This window comes from Chionomys nivalis, chromosome 16, assembly GCF_950005125.1.
Source record: "Chionomys nivalis chromosome 16, mChiNiv1.1, whole genome shotgun sequence".
Taxonomy (NCBI): Eukaryota; Metazoa; Chordata; class Mammalia; order Rodentia; family Cricetidae; genus Chionomys; species Chionomys nivalis.
This window is the reverse complement of record NC_080101.1, coordinates 50,796,036-50,818,665: the sequence shown is the minus strand read 5'-3', so window position 1 is coordinate 50,818,665 and position 22,630 is coordinate 50,796,036. Positions and strand designations below refer to the sequence as shown.

General features: G+C 43.6%; 2 protein-coding genes across 3 annotated transcripts in view; one reads left to right on the top strand and one right to left on the bottom strand.

Moving 5' to 3' along the window:
• Window positions 1-5,944, bottom strand: part of Xkr9 (XK related 9) — a 30,467-nt gene extending 24,523 nt beyond the window's left edge. The window contains exons 1-3 of one of the 2 annotated variants that reach the window (XM_057790904.1): window positions 5,757-5,944; window positions 4,174-4,279; window positions 2,698-2,822 (exon numbers count right to left, since the gene is read on the bottom strand). The gene's annotated coding sequence lies outside the window, so the exon portion shown is untranslated. The remainder of the gene's footprint in view (window positions 1-2,697; window positions 2,823-4,173; window positions 4,280-5,756) is intronic. The other variant, XM_057790905.1, reaches the window with a different exon arrangement.
• A 1,433-nt stretch (window positions 5,945-7,377) lies between these two features.
• Window positions 7,378-22,630, top strand: part of Lactb2 (lactamase beta 2) — a 33,997-nt gene continuing 18,744 nt past the window's right edge. Inside the window, exons 1-3 of the mRNA XM_057790777.1 lie at window positions 7,378-7,579; window positions 14,213-14,376; window positions 17,027-17,153. Coding sequence (XP_057646760.1) covers window positions 7,458-7,579; window positions 14,213-14,376; window positions 17,027-17,153 — 413 coding nt within the window. The 5' untranslated portion in view covers window positions 7,378-7,457. The remainder of the gene's footprint in view (window positions 7,580-14,212; window positions 14,377-17,026; window positions 17,154-22,630) is intronic.

Here is a 22,630-nt window from a genome sequence, read left to right as displayed (position 1 = left end):
TCGCATCTTCACAGAGCAGGAAGCACCCTTGACTGAAGACACAGCTGGAGGAACAGAAAAAATCTGTGACGTATTAGGAGTTAGTATCTAGACTCTATAATAAAAAAACTAGAAAAATTAAACATTAAAACAACAAATTATCTAACTAATGGGCAAATAAATTTAATGATATTCGAAAGAACGAATAAAAGTAGTTAATAAACATATTTAAAATGGTCAACATCCATAGCCATTGTGGACACGATCATCAAGACTACATTGACAGGGCTAGAGAGATAACTCAACCAGCATAGTTAGTATTATCATCCCTACTGTATGACTGTTCTGAATGCAGTCTGATAGCAAGACTTACCTGACCCAAGCATTTTTGTTTTGTTTTTCCTAATTGCCAGTAGTTCACCAATATATATATATTTTCCAGGTTTCTGTCCACTCAGATTTGAGAATACTGTTTTCTATGAACTGCAACATTTTAATAATATATATGAGGTTTGTTGTTCTTATAGTAGCAATGGTTTAATTATAGAAAACAAAGATTTTTTTTAACATTTTCCTACCTTCACTCCCTAGCATGTAACTATCAAATTCATGTCTCTTTGGATTTTGTTGTTTTCTAGTGTTTGATTTTAAAAATTAGTGTTAGAGTTTCACTAAAAACAAACAAACAAAAATAGCTAAGCAGCTTTAGCTTGGGACCAGGGCAGAAGTACTAAAATGTGACTGAACATATTTCTGCCATTTTGTACTATGTTGCAAAGTGGGGTTCTCAGCACTGATCATTATAAAATATCTATCAACTCCCAAAACTTGAAGATGCTCTTTATACTGCAGTGCCGGATAGTCACCCAAGCTTGAACTCTATATGTAAAAAGAGACCAGCACACCCATCTCATCACTACTACAAATTTTTTCATCTTTAATAAAGGGTAAAATTATATGTCTACTAAAAATTATAGTAAAATAAATTTTCCCTATCATTTACTGTCAGTAAATGTTTGACCTGATATTGATTTTTGTTTGCCTGGATTATAAAGCTGCATAAAACATTTCATAAATCACAAATGGAGAAAGTTAAACTTTGCCTTATTGAGTTGTCCGGCAGGTTAAAAAAAGATAACCCATACAGCCCATAGAACCCCCTGGGTAAGCCCTGGCACACAGGACTTAAGAAATGATGGTTATTATTTGCTGTGTGCCTGATTGTCTGTGTAAGCATCTGTGTTTCCCAACTCTGACTTAATTTTCTTTAACAAGAACTGAAAAGGTTGTTTTCCATGATGTGATCTCAGAGCTTCGAGACACAGAGGAAATATGATAAAAAAAATTTTAAATGTCAACTGTAATTTAATCTGAGGAACGAATGCCATTTCAGAAGACTGTTTTTCTTCACCATTCTTTACCATGTGATACAGATTAAACTTTTCCCCTCCAAATTTACATATCGAATCCCCAGTTCCCAAGTATGACCTGTTAGGAGAGGGGAACTTGAAGGAGGCTGATGAGGAGGACTAGTCTCAGGAGGGCTGGCCATGCGGCTCAGTGCAGAGAAAACTGGCCTGGCGGGAGGCCCAGGGTTTGATCCTCAGTGCCTCAAAAAGGGGGTGGAGAGAAATGAGGGGGGGGGCAGTAGAGGAAAGGTTCTGTGAGGACAGAGTCAGAGCCAGGAGACAGGCACTTCCAGAAAACGCCCCTACCCGCTCCTTCATCTTGGACTTCAGTCTCTGAGAGTATGATTAAGTGAATTGTAATCCAATGAGTCTGTGGTGTTCTATGTGTTCCTGAACTCTCTATAAAAACATTTAGTATTCTAAAAGCCCGGAAAGGAAAGAATTACAAAACACACACACCCAAACTAGTACCTACTGTTTCATAGCATTTCCCACGTATATGCGTTAAGTTTAAAAGTCTACAGGACAATCCTAGAGGGAACTGTACTCTATCCTAGAATTGTACTCTACTTATGAAACAAGAATAAAAAATCTTAATTTCATTTTCCAGACTCTCCCAGCAAAACTATAATCAGATGATTTCAGAATATTAAAGGCTGACCAAAATGTCATAGTTGAGCTGAAATGTCACATAGGATTTTTAATGTAAGGAGCCTACGTGGTTATAGACGACGACACCTAAGCAGTCTGTGTATATTTCCATCAGCCCATCGCTAAAGAGAACTCACTTTGCCTGACATGATTGAGTAAACCCCAACAGGCTTTCGTTAACATTTTACAAGGCAGAGTCATTTCTATGAAACAAAAACTGTATTATTATCAGAACATTTCTTAATAGACTTATTAGCATAGTAATGTCCACAATATTGATTCAGTCAGACAGAACAAGATCCCCACAGGAAGCAAATCTACACATCAAGCTCATAAACAACGCGGCCATCATAAAGACATTCCACAACTCTCTGGATAATTGTACTTTTATAACTTGCTTACAGATAGCCCATCTTTCCCTCCACAGTTGACCACTGTCCCAATGACACCCGAGTAAAAACACCACCACCTACAAAATGTGCCTTCTACTTACGGACTTAATGCTCAGTTGTATGGTTAGCTGGCTGCCAGCCAAAACACATAACCTTTGCCCTAGTACACGATCACTCAGCAATAAAGCAGTTATTTAAAAAAATATTTAAAACTAGGAAAGTTTCACTTAATCAACCAAACTTAATTCATGTAAAACTAGACTTACTGGTGACAAATCTGAAAGCCGTCTTTAATTCAATGGTCCTTCTTCACAATCTTCACCTTAGGGATTTCATTTCTGCACTGAACAACAGGATAACGAGTGTATAATCCTTTTGGTTGGATCGCATACTAAAATGAAACCAAAGTCACCTGTTAGTCACATGTAAAACTCCAATCTGTTGATAAGAATCCCTCACTGAGGAGAAATCATATGTTTCCTGATTTATGTTTAGACTCTAAGCTTTAACATGTTTATCGTTTAATCGTTAAGAAAACACCATTTGATAGGGGAATATCCTATTCACAACTAAAATGCCTAAGAGCAAACCTAAGCAAGAAACTAAAGCTAAATGAACTCTACTGTTGTGAGAGGTCCTTCTGTGTTGTGTGAGTATGTGCTCCTCCCATTGGCTAACAAGGAACCTGCTTTGGCCTATGGCAGGATAGACTAGGTAGGCGGGAAATCCAAAGAGAAAGGGAGAGAGAAGGGGAAGAGAGAAGAGAGAGAGAGAGAGAGAGAGAGAGAGAGAGAGAGAGAGAGAGAGAGAGAGAGCACAGGGTCATGAGAGATGCCATCGAGTAGCCCAAAGAACAATATGCTAGAATACCCGAGGTAACGCCATTTCATTAGAAATGGGTTAATTTTTAAGTGAGAGCTAGCCAGTAATAGCGGAAGCCGAAGTAATATAATATCAATTATATAATATTAGCCTCTGAGTGATCGATTATTCTATAAGTGGTTGTGGGGACCAGAGGGTGCGAGAGAAGCAGTCCAATGGCCCGGCTGAGACAGAGAAAGCTTCCAGCTATTTGCTACAATAAAATTCTTACAGCACTAGAAGATGGAAAGACTGCTCATGCTCATGGATAGTGATGGTGGGGAGATCAGACGCTTAAAAGAAATCCCACACTAGCTCAGAACTGAGAGGTAGATATTTATTTAGGGGGAAAACCTACAAATCAGGATTCTCTGCTTGACGGTGGATGGAGATTGGATCCAAAACAATCCAAACAAGCAAAGGGGAATTGGGGGGAGGGGACTCCGCAAGGGTGTCCAGTTATTTAGTGTAAGAGGCCACGCCCCAGTAGACAGGTAATTACTAGCTATAAACCTTCCTGCAGCAGATAGGTAGAGCTAAATGTGAAAATGGCTATGTTGCCAAAAATGGTCTACAAATTCAATGCACTCCCATCCAAAGCCCAGTGATTTCTCCACAGAATTAGGTAAAAGTCCTAAAATTCTCAGAGCAACACATCATTAAAGTAAAAAAGAGCAATGTTGGAGGTATCATACTATCCAATCGTAAATTATGTCGCAGAGCCATAACAGTAAACACAGTGTTGTGTGAGCACAAAAGCAGACATGTAGACCAATGACTACAATAGACAACCTAGGATTACACTCACAGTTACAGCACAACTTAGAGAAAAGACAGTCTCTTTAGTAAACGGTGCTGAGCTGGAAGGGGGTGATGCACACCTTTAAGTTCAGCACTTGGGTGGCAGTGGGAGGCAGGTCGTTGAGTTCGAGGCCAGTCTGGTTCACAGAGCAAGTTCCAAAACAGCCAGCATTACCCAGAGAAACCCTGTCTCGAAAAAAACAAAACAAACAAATAAACAAAAAATGACCCTGAGAAAACTGGATTTCCACAAGTAAACAGATGAAACTAGATCCATATTTTTCAGTCCGCATAAAAATCAATTCAAAGTTGATCAAAACTCTTAATATAAGACTTTAAACCTTTAAATTTCTAGAGGAAATCAGGTAAAACACTTCAAGATGTAGGCAGAGGTAAGGGTATTCTGAACTGGACTACACAAGAAATAAACCCAAGAACTGACAAATTGGATTACCTGGAATTAATCCAATTAATTATTTATTAATGACATTAAATTAAGGGGCTTCTGCACAGGCAAGGAAAGGATCGCTACTCATCAAGTAGGCATGCCATCGCATACCCCACAGAGGAAGGCAGCCTCACTGGGATTCCAGCCAGATTTTTCTTCTGCATAGAGCTTTCAGCCTTGATTGTGTGGCTCAGCACTTGCTGGAGGGGCTATGTAACCACTGACATAGCAAGAAGACATGCTATCTCTCATACAGGGTGAGGAAAGGTCACCATGTTAAGATTCCCCCTGTGGATGCTCCAGATCCTGATGGCTCAGCCATATCTTACAACCCCTAGCAAAAATATATATATATATATATAAACACCCATGGTGCAGTCCAGGGGTGTTGATTGGGTTCATTTTCTCTGCCATTGAAAGAACTAAATAAAAAACAGGAAAATCTGAATCTCAACGGGCAGCGGCAGAGAAATGTCAAGCACTGCCGACAGAATCAGCAGTTGAAGGAAGGTGTTTATTGGGGGTGAGGAAACACACGTGCAGCAGACACGCGGAGAAAAAGACCCTCTGCAAAGCAGATGGGGGCACTCAGCAAAAAAAAAAAAAAAAAGATCCTGTCTCTTCCCAAGGGTTGTGAGTTTTAAAGTTTCTCAAGAGCTTTCCTCTCCTACTTCAGGGTTGGTCAGATTGACCCAGAACTGTGTGGACGTGTCCTGAGCAGGCCTTGACCTTGTTGAACAAGTTCATCAGCTGTTTGAGGCTATCAGGCTTTTGTCTCACGTCAGGAAGGTGAGGAAGAAGCTGGCCATCTTAGAAATTCACCACCTTTCTTTATTACCTTAGCCGTGGCTCCTCTCCCTGTCTGTCTACCTAACAGACTCTAACCTGCTAGTCTCTCACTAGCATAGCAAAAAGGCACATTCGCATATGCCATGTGGAAAAGGACAGTTGTATTGGAATCTCCTCCATGGACACTTCCCCTTCAGGCTGCTCCACGTGGGTTGCATGCATGGTTACCCCATAGCCAGGACCATGCCATCATGCCTCCCCAACTCATCTTTGGTTCCGTCAGGTTACGGTTTGGTAAAGTGTGACTGACGTTTCCTGGAAAGGCACAACCCAATAGTCCAAGACAACAATCAATGAGTTGGACTTTTTGTTTGCTTGTTTGTTTACTGAGGTTGCCAGCAGGACTACAGGTGAGGAGTGACTTACAAGGATCAGGGAGGACTCAGGAGCAGCTGTATCACCAGGAGGCCCACCCCAGCGTGGATGACAGCTCTGATCTGCTAAACCACAGAGAAAGAGTTTAGAGGGCAGAGAGCTATCAGCAAGCTTCGCAGAGAGCTCCAGAGTCGCAGTGTTCAGTAGGCATCACCCATACTGGCTATAAATGCATATTATTAGGATGAAACCAGCTGAGACGAATGACTTGGTATACCCCAAGTCCTCTACACAGGATATATTGTGCATCACAAAATGGCATGTGATAATTTCAATAACAGTTTTTAAATTAAGCTCATTCTTGAGACCCAGAAACGTATCCCACATAGCAAAAATGATTTAAACTCCTCTGAAATACTGAGCTGTCAATTTGCGAAGGGATTTCTTCTGCAAAGAACGAGTGATTAAAAACGACTATCCTAAAAGTCAGACCGAAGTATTAGACGTGTCCATTTCTCAATTATTTCTAAAAGGAGTAGGCTAAGGTAGTGGACATGTTCTTTATCTCTTTGGTTTTACACATTGCTGGAGAGCATAGAATCTGGGCATTTTCTTGTAGGTAACTTATAACTCAAGTCCTTAAAGTGGGAAACAATAGTTGATACTTGTCAATTGGAAGATACTTCACTACAGAGAAAAAAAGTCACTTTCACCTTGGATACAAAAGCAACTTATTTCCCTGGGCAAGTGGGTAAGATAGAGAGGAAGATAGGCAGGCTCCTCCAATCTCCACAAATGGGATCATGTGTTGATGCAAAACACATAGAGACCCAAACACATAACTGGGTTCTCCCAAACTCCGTTTTACATTTATAAAATGGGGATAAATTGTGCCGGATAAAGTGGTAGGGTCCACATGGGATTTTAAGAGTTGAGGATTAACGGAGACTAGAGAGATAACTCAGTTGGTAAAGAGCTTGCCTTGTAAGTACGATAGCCTGAGCTTGATCCCACAGAACCTACATAAAAATGTGGGGCATGATGTTACATTTTTATAATACCTGTAGTGGGGAGACGGGATTCCCCGGGGCTGTGAACAGCTGGCCAGTCTAGCCTAAGTGGCGACTCCGGGCTGGTGAGGGGTAGATGGACGTCCAGAGATTGACACCTGAAGTTGTCTTCTGGCCTCTACAGGTATGCACGCAAACGTGTGAGTGTGTGTGTGTGTGTGTGTGTGTGTGTGTGTGCTTTGAAGATTAAAAAAAAGATTATTGGGGGCGGCTCAGGTAGGAATGCTAGGTGGGCATCAGTTCCACCATTTATTATGAAAGGTAAGTTATTCTTCAATTGCACACCCTGCCACACTGCCTAAGACCTGGCCTGCCATTCCTTCCCGGGTTGGTACTCAGTAACTACCCCCATACCTGCCAACCCTTATTTCCCTCACAGGTTAACTTTCCAATGAACTAATGCCATGAAGATGCCGGACTACTTGGGTTCCAAGTCCGAAGAGACACCAGGCTCCGCGACAGAGGCTCCGAGAGCTGCTCAGGCCCGGCCAGTCCTCCTCAGGCCACCTCAGACCACAGCCACCGCCAGTCAGGCCGGGCCCGTCACGTGACGGGGGCTCCGCCCCCGCCAATCCGCTCCGGGCCGCCTCCCGCGGTGTCACGTGACCGCCGCCCTACGCACGGGACCTGGGGCTCGCCGTGCACGGAGGGACTGGGAATCTAGTCGCCGGCCGGCTTGAAGATGGCCACCGCTCTGCAGCGCATCGAGCGGCTGTCCAGTCGGGTGGTGCGCGTGTTGGGCTGTAACCCGGGTCCCATGACCCTGCAAGGCACCAACACGTACCTGGTGGGGACCGGCAGCAGGTAAACGCCCCCTCCCCGCAGCCAGCGCGGTCCCCGAGCTCCGCGGAGGACGGAGCCTGAGCAAAGCACAGACTTCACGCTGCTGATTCACGGTTTGCTTGCTGTCTGGCTGCCCGCAGGGTGCCCGTGTTGAACTGGGATTTCCTGGAGTTAGTTTAGGAGGGTCGGTGTGTTGGTGCACGCCTGCAATCCAGGGCTTGAAATGCACAGGCAGGAAGGTTCACAGGCAGGATGGCCACAAATTCGAGGCCATCCTGGTCTACATAGCCATTTTCAGACTTGGTAGGGTCATATAGCAAGGCCCTTACCCCCATGCCCCAAAAGTTTACAGTATTTGCTTCTCTCTTTATATTTTACCCAGAGCCTTCCTTCCTGAAATCTGTGACAGTGCTGAAGCCATTTCCTTACAGTAGAGGGCAGAATTTTACTTCCAAAATTCAACCCAAGTCTGTAAAACAGAAAGAGCAACCCAGCTCATGAGTAGGAGAAACTAACTCCCTTTACTTTCATTTCTAATTGCGTATGGCAAGCAGAGCTTGTTTACATCTGAAGTCTCTACTATGTTTACCCTTCTCGAGCAAAAGAAATCGACAAGCAGCTGACTGTAAAGAAATGGAAGTATTTCAAGCAGGCAAAAAGTTAAACCTAGAGTAAAGAAGGCCAGAGTCAAGTACAGGTCCTTTGGACTTCCTGCACTCTTGTGAGGGTTAGAAAATTAAACATCAGAGTGTCTGAGCTGGGCTGCCCTCAGCCCAGTGAGTTCCCAGGCATTCTCTTCGGTGTGTTATTTAAAACTCATCCTGAAGTCAGTACCTAAGATCGAAATGGCAGATAGTTCCAATCACCCCAGAGAGTTCCATAGGAGAGAGCGTCCTGTGGGAAATCGGTGGATTGATCCCAGTAAATTCAGCACAACCCGCTTTTCTTTGTGGGCTAAAATAGTGGTTGGTTTTATATGAAAACCAGATGAAAGAAGTTGGTTTGCATTTAGAGACTAAACTGTGAAAAATACACACGGTATCCTTAAACTCTCAGTCACACTCGGTGTAACACAAATGCTTCTGCTGAGGGAGACATAAACCAAAGCTAACTGATGGACAGCGGATCCATAGTCTCCCATCTTAAGCAGCTTAACAGTGACTAAGAATGATGCCCAGTGGGATCACTCGAGCTTTTTACATTATAGTTTTATTTCCGTGGGTTATTTAAGTAATAAGTAAAGCTAATATAACTAACGTGCAGATGACGCTGTTCATCATAAACTGAAGGGTGACTAGATACAAAAGTTAACTGGGTCCAAGTTAGGTGTTCCAAGATTTGTGTCCACTGTTCCACTTCACAAAATGGTCTAGGGTTATAGGTGGCTTCTGTATCAGTGAACTCAATGTCATTTTTATATTTCTGTTTCCACTAACTTTGGGACCCACTCACCAGGCCCACTTGGATTTGCTGATGCTGCATCCTCTCGCTGCTTTTCTCACGTTCTCCATCATTATCAGAACTTCACATTCCTCTAGATGCAACCCTAACTCCATTTTTAAAACTACACGTATTTATGTATTGTCTTTGTATGTACATGTGTGGACTCACACACCATGGTTGGAGTATTGATATCGGAAGATAATGGTTCTTTCCTCTCTTCCTGTTATCCCGAGAATCCCACTCAGGTTGTCAGAGTTGGGAGCAAACACCCTCACCCAGTGAGCTACCTTGCCTGCCTATCCTATCCCCTCGTGATGATTAATCATGACGGTCAACTTTACTGAATTCAAAGTCACCTAGAATACACACTTTTGGGAAGGACTTCAAGAGTGGTATAATCGAGGTAGAGTAAGCCCTACTCTGAATAGCAAAAGTATACCATGTACTCAAGTTCTAAACTGAATTCAAGAAGGAGAAAACAAGTAGATCACCAAGTATTTCTCTCTCTCTCTCTCTCTCTCTCTCTCTCTCTCTCTCTAATATGACCAGCTGCCACTCCTACTGCCGGAGCTAGAGTGGCTCTTGCCATCACATCTTCCCTTCCAGGATGGCCTGTGTCCTCAAACTGAACCAGATAAATCCTTTCTTCCATCATTTCTGCTGAGCATTGTGTCACAGCAATGACAGAAGTGGCTTATACATGCTCGTATTGCTTCACTATTGCTCAGGTGATCTCACCTGCTTCCTTGGTGTCGCCTAGCATCTGCTTATTAATACACTCTCATTTAAACGGAAACCCAGCTTCATCAGGCTCATAGTTGGATGCATTCTTAAATCTCCTGCATTATCAGTTTTTCAAGATGAGCTCATCTTTCCTATTAAAGTTAAGCCCAAGCCCTTGAATTGGTGGTCCCTGTCCTGGTAAACAGAACCATCCATGGATTTGATCAAACAAAATGCTTGAACACTCTCGCTAACATTTCCCTCCTGACACACATCTGTGATTATTATCAGCCAGTTCAATTCTGCATAGATCTCCGTATTAGCCTGCTGCCTGGCTTCTCTGCCTCTACTTCTGTCTCTTAGTCCATCCATTCCCTCAAATGTAGCCATCTTACTCACCTTAGAAGGCTCTGGTCCAGCAATGCTGACCTTCCTGGTATCCCAGATGAGGCATCTCTTTCTCCCTCCAGGCTGTGGTTTATGCTTTCTTCCTTTTCTACAATGCCATCCCATTGTAACACATTAGCTGGGATTTGTTTCTGGACTCCAGCAGTCTTGTACAGCAAAGGGAGTATTGTGAATACTTCCGGAGTAATTGTTACGTTTTTTTCTCTTAATTTTTGCCTTTTTTTTTAAATTCTTGGAGTACTGACAGCTTTAGCTGTTCATCCTGCCTTGTTTTCATCACTTTACAGATATCATAAGTCGCTAAATCCCTAGGAGACCTACTTTGATATTTAATATGCAGGTACTCAGTAAGCATTTTCCAGGGTATTGTCATGTTCTTCCTCTGTTCAAAAACCTCTCGTCACTGAAATTCTAACCTTTCCTATCAAAATTGTACATACTTTGAAGATAGACTTTGTGTGTATTATAAAAGAAAAAGCCATAGAATTTAGAATATTTTGGAGTGGATATTATTTTGAGAATCTCATATGTAAACACTATTTTACATAATTTGCTCCCTCCCACTTTTCTGTGTCTCTCCCCTCTCAAATCCATGGCCTCTTTTTATTTAGTTATTATTGTTACATATCTACAGATATCAGTACATCTGCCGAGTCCCTTTAGCATTGCTCATACATCTGGATGTTTTTTAAGGCTGACCACGTAGATACGGATTGTGTTTAAGGCTGACCACTTAACACTGAATCACCTAGTCTAGGCTTCTTCCCTGGGGAGGTTTGATTCTCCCTCTCAGAGGCCATCAGTTGCCTACGGCGCTTTTTCTAGGAGTGAGGCATTGTCAGATTTCTTCCATCCACGTTAGCACATCCAGCTGTGATGTCATTTTTCAGGTCTTGTTTGCACGGTCATATTATTGAAGTTTCGTGAGTGCAGGTTGCCTGTTGAATATAGACAACACTGTCTTGCAGCAGACATCCTGGGTCTCTGGCTTTTACTTAGTAGATGTGTCCATTGCTAGGATAAAATTTCTTTGTTATGGATGTAGGTAAGAATGTGTCTATTTCTTCTGGATAACCCATAGGTAGTTTGGTTATGTTTTTTGATTTGGGGTTTGGGTTTTTTGTTTTGTTTTAAGTTTCAAAGTATTCCTAATGGTCCTCTGGATTTTACGGATTCTGTTCTACTCAGGAAATCTATTGTTTTCTGTACTTTCATCACTGAAACTCCTGATTCCTCCTCTGTTTAGGATTTCTTTTTGTATTTTCTGCAGAGCTGGCTTGGCAGTCGTGAACGTCTTTAGTTTATGGAGGTTGTCCTTGCTTGACTGGTTAGTGATGGTATCTCTAGAGCTCGGGACATGCGGTAATACCAAATTTTCTGCTTCCCCTGGAAGAGCAATGAAAGGTATCTGTAGATGGATTTTTTCTTTGGGCCGCCAGCTCACAAATAACAACATGAAGACTTATTATTAATTATGAAAGCTCAGCCGATAGCTTAGGCTTGTTTCTAACTAGCTCTTATAACTTAAATTAATATATTTCTATTCATATACATGTTGCCACATGACTTATGACTTTTACCTTTCTTCCTGCATGTCTGTTCCCTCTGTGTCTGGTTGGTGACTCTTCTTTCTTCTTCCCAGAGCTCTTTCTGTCCAGAAGTCCCTGCTATGCCTCCTGCCTAACTATTAGTCGTTTAGCTTTTTATTAAACCCAATCACAGTGACACATCTTCACATAGTGTAAAGAAATATTCCACAACATTTCCCTCCTTTGTCTAAATAAAAAAGAAAGGTTTTAACTCTAACACAGCAAAACTATATACAATAAGAACAAGTATCAGGTAAGAATTACATTTACAATTACAGTGTTCAGTCCTTTTGTATTTGGCAAATTTAGAGAAAATACTCCATTATCTTTTTATACTCTGTGAAGATGTGTTACTCTGATTAATAAAAAGCTAAATGGCCAAGCACTAGGCAGGATTTCTGGGCAGAGGAGATGCTGGCAAGAAGGCAGTCAGCAGCCAGACACGGGATAACTAGGGTGCACATAATGGAGATGAGGTAACAAGCACGTGGAAGAATGTAGATTTAAAAATATGGGCTAATTTAAGTTATAAGTCCTAGTTAGAAACAAGCCTAAGCTATCGACCAAGCTTTCATAATTAATGGTAACTTCCCATGTCATTTTTTGTGAGCCCAACTACATACGGGTACCCTCCTTCATCTCAAAGTAGGAGTGGAGGGAGGTATCCGTAGTGACAAGCCCATTTGAGTGTCTGCTGGTCACATGTAGATTTCCAGTCTAGTTTCCTCTTTTGTTTGCTGCCCTAGAGCCAGTGATGGGGGTTCTTCATTCAGTGCTCTAAGTTGGGAGCCTGTTGTTTCCTTTGTAAAGCTAACATTCTGGACGTCTCTGGTTTTTTTTTTTTTTTTTTTTTTTTTCTGTTACTGTGGCCCTCTCTTGCCTTGCCACGTTTGCATCTCTGCTGTCATGGACTAGGTGTTTTCTTTGGTGGGGACACAGGTGAGTGCAGTCTGTCTCTGTTTAACTGTCTTCTTTCTATCAAAGACCTTTCTCTTCCTGCTGTCTATCATCGTCATCATCATCATCATCATTATTACTATTATTACATTTCTCTCTTCCTCCCCAAACCTTTCTCTGTGGCCTCCCTCACTCTTCTTCAAATTCATGACCTCTTTTTTTCACCAATTGTTATAGCGTACGTATACGTACACACACACACACACACACACGTTCCTACATATGACCTGTTCCTTTTGTGTAATATTCTTGTATGTGTGTTTTCAGGCTGCTTGGCACTGGACAACCAACTGATGTTCTCTCCCTGGGGAAGCCCACCTCCCCCACGCCCAGCTCTCCTCACTGCCTATTGTTCTTATATAGGGTTGAGGCCTCGTGGGCTTTTCTCCATCCGCTTTGGCGTGTCTATTGGCATCACCCCTTGTTCAGCCCACATTTGGGCAGTTATATGCATGAGGCTGTATGGATGTAGCTTCTGATGTTACTAGGAGACAATCTTTCTGCCCCCTCTTTTACAGTATTCTCTGAGCTTTAGGTATGGGAGTGTCTTGTAGATGTGTCCATGAGTACTGGGCTCTACAACTCTGTGTTTTGATTGGTTGTGGGTTTTTTTTTTAAAGTGGTCTCCATCTGTTGCAAAGAGAACTTTCCATGATGGGGGCTGGGTGGGGGTGTTTATCTGTGGATATCAGCCTGTTCCACAAGAGGGAAACTATACCTGGTACTGGAAACCTAGCCAGCTATTCAGTGCCAGCGAGCAGTTATTAAGGGGAATCTACGGCCTCTAATTTAGTCGGCCAGCGTGAACCTAACGATAGTCTATAAATGTGTCGTTTCACCCACAGAGAAGACAGCGTTACTCTAAGGGTGCTGTTAAGTCAAATTTTATGAGATACTTGAAGAATTTGTAAGCCAGCTGGAAGGCAGAGTAGATAAGAACACATATTCTGGAATCAGAAAAACCGGAGTTTGTATGCTGATTCTACCAGTTTATTGCAGAGTAACTACACCAGGCAGGTTGTCTAACTTCTGACTGTAATGACGAATACCCGCCTTAGGAACGCAGCTGGAGTGGTGCTGTTTCCTTTCATTGCTGTGCTAGGGCTCAAGATCACTTCTGACAGCCCTGGTTCACATTTCCATCTAGCTCTAATTCCGTTCTAAGAACTCTCTTTCAGTAAGATTACTATAAACTGAAATAATGTGTTAAAGGCAAATTTATGTATATATAATTATGTAAATATAATGTGTATATTTTCTCAAATTTAATGCAAGTTATCTGTGTAAAAAATATGCTACTGGCCGGGCGGTGGTGGCGCACGCCTTTAATCCCAGCACTCGGGAGGCAGAGGCAGGCGGATCTCTGTGAGTTCGAGGCCAGCCTGGTTTACAAGAGCTAGTTCCAGGACAGGCTCCAAAACCACAGAGAAACCCTGTCTCAAAAAACCAAAAAAAAAAAAAAAAAAAAAAAAAAAAAAATATGCTACTGTGAACTCCAGGTTCCGTTCGTGATTGTCTTCCGTGTGGTTTGCAGGAGAATCCTCATTGACACTGGAGAGCCGTCAGTTCCAGAATATATCAGCTGTTTGAAGCAAGCCTTGGTCGAGTTTGACACAGCAATCCAAGAAATCCTAGTGACTCATTGGCATCGCGATCATTCCGGAGGCATAGTAGATATCTGTGAAAATATCAGTAATGGTAAGCAGAAAACATAAGCTCACTGAGGAAGGTTATGCTTGGGAAATAATATATAATTTAAGTTCTCACCTATGTTGATATTTAATTTTTTCTTAAGTTGATATGACTTGAATACTGTCAACTTTAGCAGAGGTGACGTGGAAAGCTGCTTTCTCTCAAATCCTCTCTTCCCTTGCCCCAGTGATAAAGCTGAGCTTCAGTTTAGTCTGGGTGACAGCTACAGGTCCAGACACAGGAACCAACCACCACTCCGTATCTGCTGTAGTCAGGCGCTGCACCGAACGCTTCCCGTGGCCCCTGCGAGGTTGTCGCTGCTGTTGTCTGTTCCCAGCAGATCGTCAGGCCTTACAGAACTTTAAGACAGTTGCTGAGATATATGGAGATCTGGGTGAGATAGCAGCGTATTCATCATTTCCTCCCCTGAAACCTGGGTAGCGCTGAGAGTTTACCTGTTCTTTACCTTGCTACCACGTCCCTAGATTGAGACATTCGGGTGCCCAATACGGAGCAGGGACTGTGAACAAGTGGCTATGTTTGTCAGGAAGCTTTCATTCTACGAACTGACCTGCCCTCGTCCAAAGTACACCAGCCTGCTGCCGCAGGTGACAAATGCCAGACTGGACCCCACGGGACAGGTGACACCCTGAGAGCACTCCATAACATTGCCTTTGGGGTTGCTCTAAGAGAGCCATAGTTTTAGGTTCTATATGAAATAACAAATACCTGTATAATTTGCCATTTAGTTGCTATAAAGAAAGTAGAAGAGAAATTTGTCACAACTTTTTATAGTCGCTCACATTTTCGTGCTTCCTGGGCACGACTGAAGCCACACAGGCTGTGTGCAGACATGGTCTCATCGGCACTGGAATGGTCCCATGATGCTCTGCAGCATCATCCTGTTATTTCTCCTCTAAGTCCTTGGTCAGTACAGTCCTGGTCCCTTCGGCTGTACTGTCGTTCGCCCTGCTCCGTACTGCTTTACTGTTTAGTGACCGGTAGGGCAGATATAGTCAAGTAGTTTTGAGTGCTGGCTACCAGAATTTTTTATCTAGCTACATGTATTTTATAGGCCATACTAAACTATATAAGTGCCATTTATACGATTTCTTTGGCAAAACAGAGTAAAATCTGATGACAGATTTTTTTTTTTTTTCAAAAACAACCAGTTTAGGGCAGATTTGGCTCAGTGGTTAAGAGTGTGCCCTGCCCTTCCAGAGGACCTGAGTTCAGTTCTCAGCGCACATGTCAGGCAGCTCATAACCACTGTAAATCCAGCCCCAAATGCTCAGAGGCTATCTCTGGCTTGAATGGGCACTGTACACGTGTGCCATACGTTCACACAGACACACACATACACACATGATAAAAACAAAACAAACCTTTAAATTCAACAGAATTAGTATGGGCCACACTTTAATCACAGCACTCCGGAGACAGAGGCAGGCGGATCTTTGCATTTGAGACCAGCTTCGTCTACAGAGCGAGTTCTAGGATGGCCAGGGCTACACAGAGAAACCCTGTCCAGAAACAACAAGATAAAAACAAAACTAAAACCCAGACAGTAACTTGTCAATGTGTGTCTGTTTCCAGCACCATTGCCCTGACCTGTGTATCTTCCAGTTAGACTGTTACAGTCATTCCTTCAGGTTCTGCTCCATCTTCCCCTCCACCGTCACCACTTCCAGCTGCCACACTGACCTGTTAATACTCTCACAGTATCTTATTAAAGACTGCACAGTGACCAAGGTTAAATTCCCCTGTCCTGTCAGCTCATCTTGCCTGTAGAGCTCTTCTCCATTCTTCCCAGCAGTATTCTGCATGACAAGACAGTCATGCTATGACACACCCACACCCCACCCACTCTCGTGTCCACACCTCTCCTGATGCTGCCCCCTGCCTACAAGTTTCACCTGTACCTCTGCCATCCCACTTACGCTGTAAATCCTAGCTCAGCTTCTGTCCCAGCCCTGAATCCTGTCTCAGAAGCGCATTCTTTGCACTGTTGTTGCTTTTTCTAGCTGGGCTGTCTCTTCGGGATTCTAGCAGTCTTCACTATAGGTCTTTGTCCCCTGTGAAGAATTCATTGCCTAGCTATGTCAGATTTTAAGAACTTTTGTTCACTGTACTCGCTGTCCTGGTTAAATGATTGATACTGCGGATTAGTAAAGTATTGATTTCCTGTCTACCAGTGAGGAGTCGTGTGAGTTAAATTTATCTTAAAGGTTTACTGTCTTAGCCTCCAGGGCCCCTCTCAGCACTAACAGCACAGGCGGTCTTATTATGAGCTCCTGCCTTGACTCTCTTGCTGTTAAGTGGGCACCTACATAGAGAAAAGTGCTCACGTTCCAGCAAACTGTCTCCTCATCACCTTCCTGGTGTCAAATGCTAGCTGAGATTCTGGAGAACTACTTTGAAATTTCTGCACAGAATAGGAATGACTAGAAAAATCACAGAGGCTTTTATGTGACCTGCAGGGGCATGGGGGAATAAAACGCTCTGGGAAAAGGTAAACTAGTTTCCTCTGTGAGTGCACAGCTTCCATCTTCCTGTTTCCCAGCCGTTAGTGGCTGTTGCCTGTATGAATGCTGATTTCTTCAAAAGCCGAATCATTTAGAGTGTAACTTAATATATTTACATGTTTCATGACCAGACACCACCTATTGCATTAAAAAACTTCCGCGGACTCCTCAGAAAGAAGAAATTATAGGAAATGGAGAACAGCAATACGTTTATATAGAAAACGGAGAATTGATCAAGACTGAGGGAGCCACTCTTAGGTAAGTGAATATCCCATAGGACAAGTGAGGGGCCCGTGTATGTGTTATAAAGAGAGGTGAAGGTAGTTAGGTATATTTGCCTGTATGTGTGAAGGATTGTGAATCTGACACATTTAATGCTCTCAGGAAAGAGAGAGGGCTTGCTTGCAAAACCAGAAAAGGAAGACGTTTCTGTCTACTCTTTTTGGTTTTCCCTTGTTTTTAAATTCATACCACTGTTCTACACAAATAAATTGAAAAAATTAGGCCGAGGCATGATAGCTCACAGACATGGGAGGCTGATGCAGGACATTTGCCATGAATTCAAGGCCAATTTATGCTACCTGTTAAGTTCCAAGTCAGCCTGGGCTACAATGTGAGGCCCTGTCTCCAAAAGTAAGTTTATATATTTAAAAGTTAACATTTCCCCCTTGGGTGGTGGAGGGACCTACCTGAACTTCAATGCAGGACCTTCCCAATGTTCTCATCTTGAGAAAGAAACCCAGACCTGTTTGAAATACTTTGGGGTAGACCCATGACCCTTCATGGCCTGTGTCTGGGATAAAGCATTTCCAACTCCGATATTTTAAACCTGAACTAGTGGTAGTTCTCAGTCTCCTAGAATCTGTTCTTGCCTTGCAATCTTAGGACATCGCTGTGCTCTGCACAAGGGATGGTACCCAGGGTCCCCTTGTGATCTCAGCACATCCCTGTGGTCTGCACAAGGGATGGTACCCAGGGTCCCCTTGTGATCTCAGCACATCCCTGTGCTCTGCACAAGGGATGGTACCCAGGGTCCCCTTGTGATCTCAGTACATCACTGTGGTCTGCACAAGGGATGGTACCCAGGGTCCCCTTGTGATCTCAGTACATCACTGTGGTCTGCACAAGGGATGGTACCCAGGGTCCCCTTTCATGTTGTCACTGCTGTTCACCTTTACCGTTTCCCCGATTCCTCATCACGCTGCCTTAGATTCTGCCTGAAGTGTTTGTCAGAGGCAGTCAGATGTTCAGTGGGTGAAGGCATTGGGTGTCAAGCTTGCTGGCCTATGTTGAGTCACTCAGACCTCATGATAGAAGGGAAAGAACTGACCCGCAAAATCTGTCCTCCCACCTCCACACACACCACGCCCCCACCCAACCCCACAGATAAATGAAAGTGATATTTGAGCAGAATTAAAATGAAGCGTTTGCTAGTGCTGTCCCCTCTCCGTGTCTTCTGCTGCTGCTTTCTCCCTAGCCGTCTCTAGGCCTTCCCCTCTCTAGTTTCCCTTGTACCCATTTCACCGGGGCCTTTGATGATTGCCACCAGCTACAATGTCTGCTGTCTCTGCGGTTCCACGGTCAAGCCCCAGACCACATTTCTGCTCTTAGCTCCCACTACCCCACTCGCACGCACCATCAGCCGTATGTGAAGCCTTGGGCATGTCAGAGGCCTGCCCCTCTGGTTATGTCTCCCTGTTGTCTGAGACTGCCCCTGTTCTCAGACTTCGCTCCCCGGCACACTCTTGTTCGCCCAGCTCACACGTTACTGTGAGTACCCTTCCTGAGCAGAACTCACTGCCCCCTCCTCCAGCTCTCTTACAGCTCCTGCTATTTCTTCCGGGCACTCAGCAATGCCACTAGCGTTTGTGTATGTGAGCGGCGTCTCCTCCGCACTGACAGTTTGTGGTAGCAGCGTATGCCAGTTGCCATAGCAAGCTAGCTTAGAAACATAATGGTTCCAACATTAAAACAATGTCTAAGTCATATTAAGTCCAAAAATGATTCCTGATTTGTAAGTGGCCTTTAAGGTGTTCAGCAGGACAGTGACTCAGGTTCCTTTGATTTCTGTGACTCCTCACTCCTCTGCACTTGGCTGTCAGATCCCCACGCTTAGCTCAGAACAGCAAATACTAAAGAACACGGAGAAGATGTCATGTGGGAGGTTCAGGGGCCAAGGCTTCGGCTCCATTAGCTGTAACTGCAGTCGTGGTCCACACCTGACTGTGTGACACAGGGACATTAACCCCATGCCAAGGTCCAGGAATTCGTAAAAAAATTCCCGGTATAATTTCTATGCCAGCTAGTTAGGGGTGGGTTTCTTAAATTACTCTTGCTCACACACACGCACACACACAAACACACACACACACACACACACCCCAACACACACACGAGATGTGTTCAGTACCACGGCCTTGCCAAGCATCTCAAAGGCCCTCGTGTGTACTCCTGGTGCTGCAGGAGAACAACATACAGAACAGATAGACAGGTGCTTGGCTGCATTCTCTAATGATAACAGATTTTCTGCTGCCGTGACAAAACGTATGATCAGAATGTTAGAGTGTTAGCGTTAGTCCGCACGGCAAGGCACAGCCATGCCGGGAGGAGCAGCTGAGTGCCTGCATCCTCATCTGCAAACAGAAACAGAAAGGGCTCTACCATCTGTCCCCAGGCAGATGTTTCTGTTGTTGCTCTTTGTTTTCTAAGACAGGATTTCCCTGTGTAGCCCTGAACTGCCCTGGAACTTGCTCTGTAGACCAACCTGGCCTCAAACTTAGAGATCCATCTGCCTCTGCCTCCCAAGTGCTGGGATTAAAGGCGTGCACCACCATGCTTAGCTTAAATTTTTAAAAGCCTTTATAGTTTCAATATTTAATATTGAGGATTTGGCTACTTCTTATTTTTTGGCAAAGGGGAATTCCAACTTATAGTTATTTCATTTTATTCAATACTATAATTTAATAGCTAATTTGTCAAAGGTCCTACAAATTCTAGAGAGATGAACTTGTTGGGTTTTGCCGTAGCTTCCATGTCTTTCTAGCACTTGTACAGTATTGAAGCACAGTTCCTCTTCTACATTTTACCAGTTCAATGTGTTTCTTATTCTTTCCTTTAATATATTGTTCACTCCTGCTTTGTTTTGGTTTTGGTTTTGAGGTAGGGTTTCTCTGTGTAGCTTTGGTGCCTGTCCTGGAACCTCCTGTAGACCAGGCTGTCCTCAGACTCACAGAGATCTGCCTGCCCCTGCCTCCCGAGTGCTGGGACTAAAGGCCTGTGCCACCACCCAGCTGTCACTACTGCTTTGTAACAGTTCTAGCGAGTTGGTAATTTATTAGTCAAGTATCTCCAAAGACACAGAATAAAAATTTGTTAGAAAAAAATTATTTAAAAGTCAATAGTGGAGAAGAGCAAGAGAAGCTCCAAGTTAAGAGTGACAGAATTGGGAGTGGGAGCCTGTCCAGACAGGATGGAGCAGTTAGGAGGTAGGGGACAGCAGAGGGTCAAGTAAGAGTGACAGAACTCAGGGTCGCATCATTACTGTGTCCAACAGAACCAACTGGTAAGCTATGTTTACTGGCCCTCTCCTCTACTCCAGTTTATTGTATGCAGTCTTATTTGGATAGTTTTCCATGTTACCACTAATTCAACTGTGATGATATAAGTCTTCCAGGGTGTGTAATATAGCAGGGATTCCCTCCATTACAGCTTCCAAAAGAGCCTTCCGTCTGTGACTCCTAACTCCTGGTAGACTTCATGTCCTCTACACTGGCTTTCCTGCAGGGCTTCAGCCACTGTCAGTGCAGACACACACACACACAATCCCACAATCACACTCACTCACTGCAGGTGACATCACTCTTACCTGAGCTTCCCTTCCTCTGGTTTTCTAACTTACCCCTTTCTTTTTGAAAGCTCATGTCCATTGGCTCCTGGAACTGGAGTGAATTGTTGAGGCCTGTGGCTAGTCTTTTTCATCAGACTGGTTTTGGACCTCCAGCCCCCAAATAATAACACAGAGACTTTATTAATTATGAAGCTTGGCCTTTAGCCTAGGATTCTTCCCTGCTAGCTCTTAGAACTTATCTATGTTCTGTCACATGGCTCTTTACCTCCCCTCTATTCTGTGAGTCTGACTCCCTCCATGTTTCAATGGCATCTCCAAAAGAGACCATTCTTCTGCTCCGCCAAAACAAAGCAAAAAACCAAAACAAACACACGACACAAAGTCCCTACCTCTGCTTCCTGGGCATCCCTTTCTCTTAGTCCAGGCACCCTCTGAATCTCTATGATTACTTTCTGTCAACTAGTTGCTAACTTGGTCTCCTGACCCAAGGTTAATTTTATTTAATTAATGCAAATGTGGACTTGGGGTTCACAGTGTGATTGAATATCCCACAACAGAGACCTTCCATGTCTGACTGTGTCTTTTAAAGTGCAGCCTTAGGCTGAGATGTCACTCGTTTGCCTGGCATGCACAAGGCCTTGCAAAATTAAAATATAACTTGATTTAAGATATGTTGAATGGCCGGGCAGTGGTGGCGCACACCTTTAATCCCAACAGTCAGGAGCCAGAAGCAGGCAGATCTCTGTGAGTTCAAGACCAGCCTGGTCTACAGAGTGAGTTTCAGGACAGCCAAAGACACACAGAGAAATCCTTTCTCAAAAACAATAAATAAAGATATGCTGGATGAGTTCTAAGTTACAGGTAGATAGAAGTAAGAAGCTTTGGTGTGTTACTGCCCAGTGAGATGGCTACAGGCAATGCTGATGTACTGTTCAAAAAGCTAAAAGAGCCAGATGGTGGTGGCACACGCCTTTAATTCCAGCACTCAGGAGCAGAGGCAGGTGAATCTCCGTGAGTTCCAAGCCAGCCTGGTCTACAAAGTGAGTTCCAGGACAGCCAGGACTGTTACACAGAGAAACCTTGTCTCGAAAAAACTAAAAAAGAAAGAAAGGAAGGAAATTAGAAGAAAGGATTTTGAATACTTTTAGCATAAATTACCAGTGTTTGTAGAAATAGATATGTTTAACCTTATTTAAACATTATATGGCATAATATATGTTTTTAAACACTACATGGTATGCCATAAATAAGTACAGCTTTCATATTTTATGTCAATTCAGTTAATTAAAAATGGTTTTGTTTTTATGAGGACCCTAAGAGAGACATACATAGATCTAATCTACATGGGAAGTAGAAAAAGACAAGGTCTCCTGAGTAAATTGGGAGCATGGGGACCTTGGGAGAGGGTAGAAGGGGAGGGGAGAGGAAGGGAGGGGAGCAAGATAAATGTAGAGCTCAATAAAAGAAAGAAAAAGTTGGAAATCAAGTGGAAGAATCTGAGGCAGGAGGACCATGAGTTAGAGGACAGCTGAGACTGCAAAGCCAACCCTGTCAGAAAAGACACATGAGTGTGTGAGTGGGTGTGTGAGTGAGTGCATGAGTGGGTGAGTGCATGAGTGGGTGTGTGAGTGGGTGTGTGAGTGCATGAGTGGGTGTGTGAGTGAGTGCGTGAGTGAGTGTGTGAGTGCATGAGTGGGTGTGTGACTGAGTGAGTGTGTGAGTGAGTGGGTGTGTGAGTGCGTGAGTGGGTGTGTGACTGAGTGAGTGCGTGAGTGGGTGTGTGACTGAGTGAGTGCATGAGTGGGTGTGTGAGTGAGTGCATGAGTGGGTGTGTGACTGAGTGAGTGCATGAGTGGGTGCGTGACTGAGTGAGTGCGTGAGTGGGTGT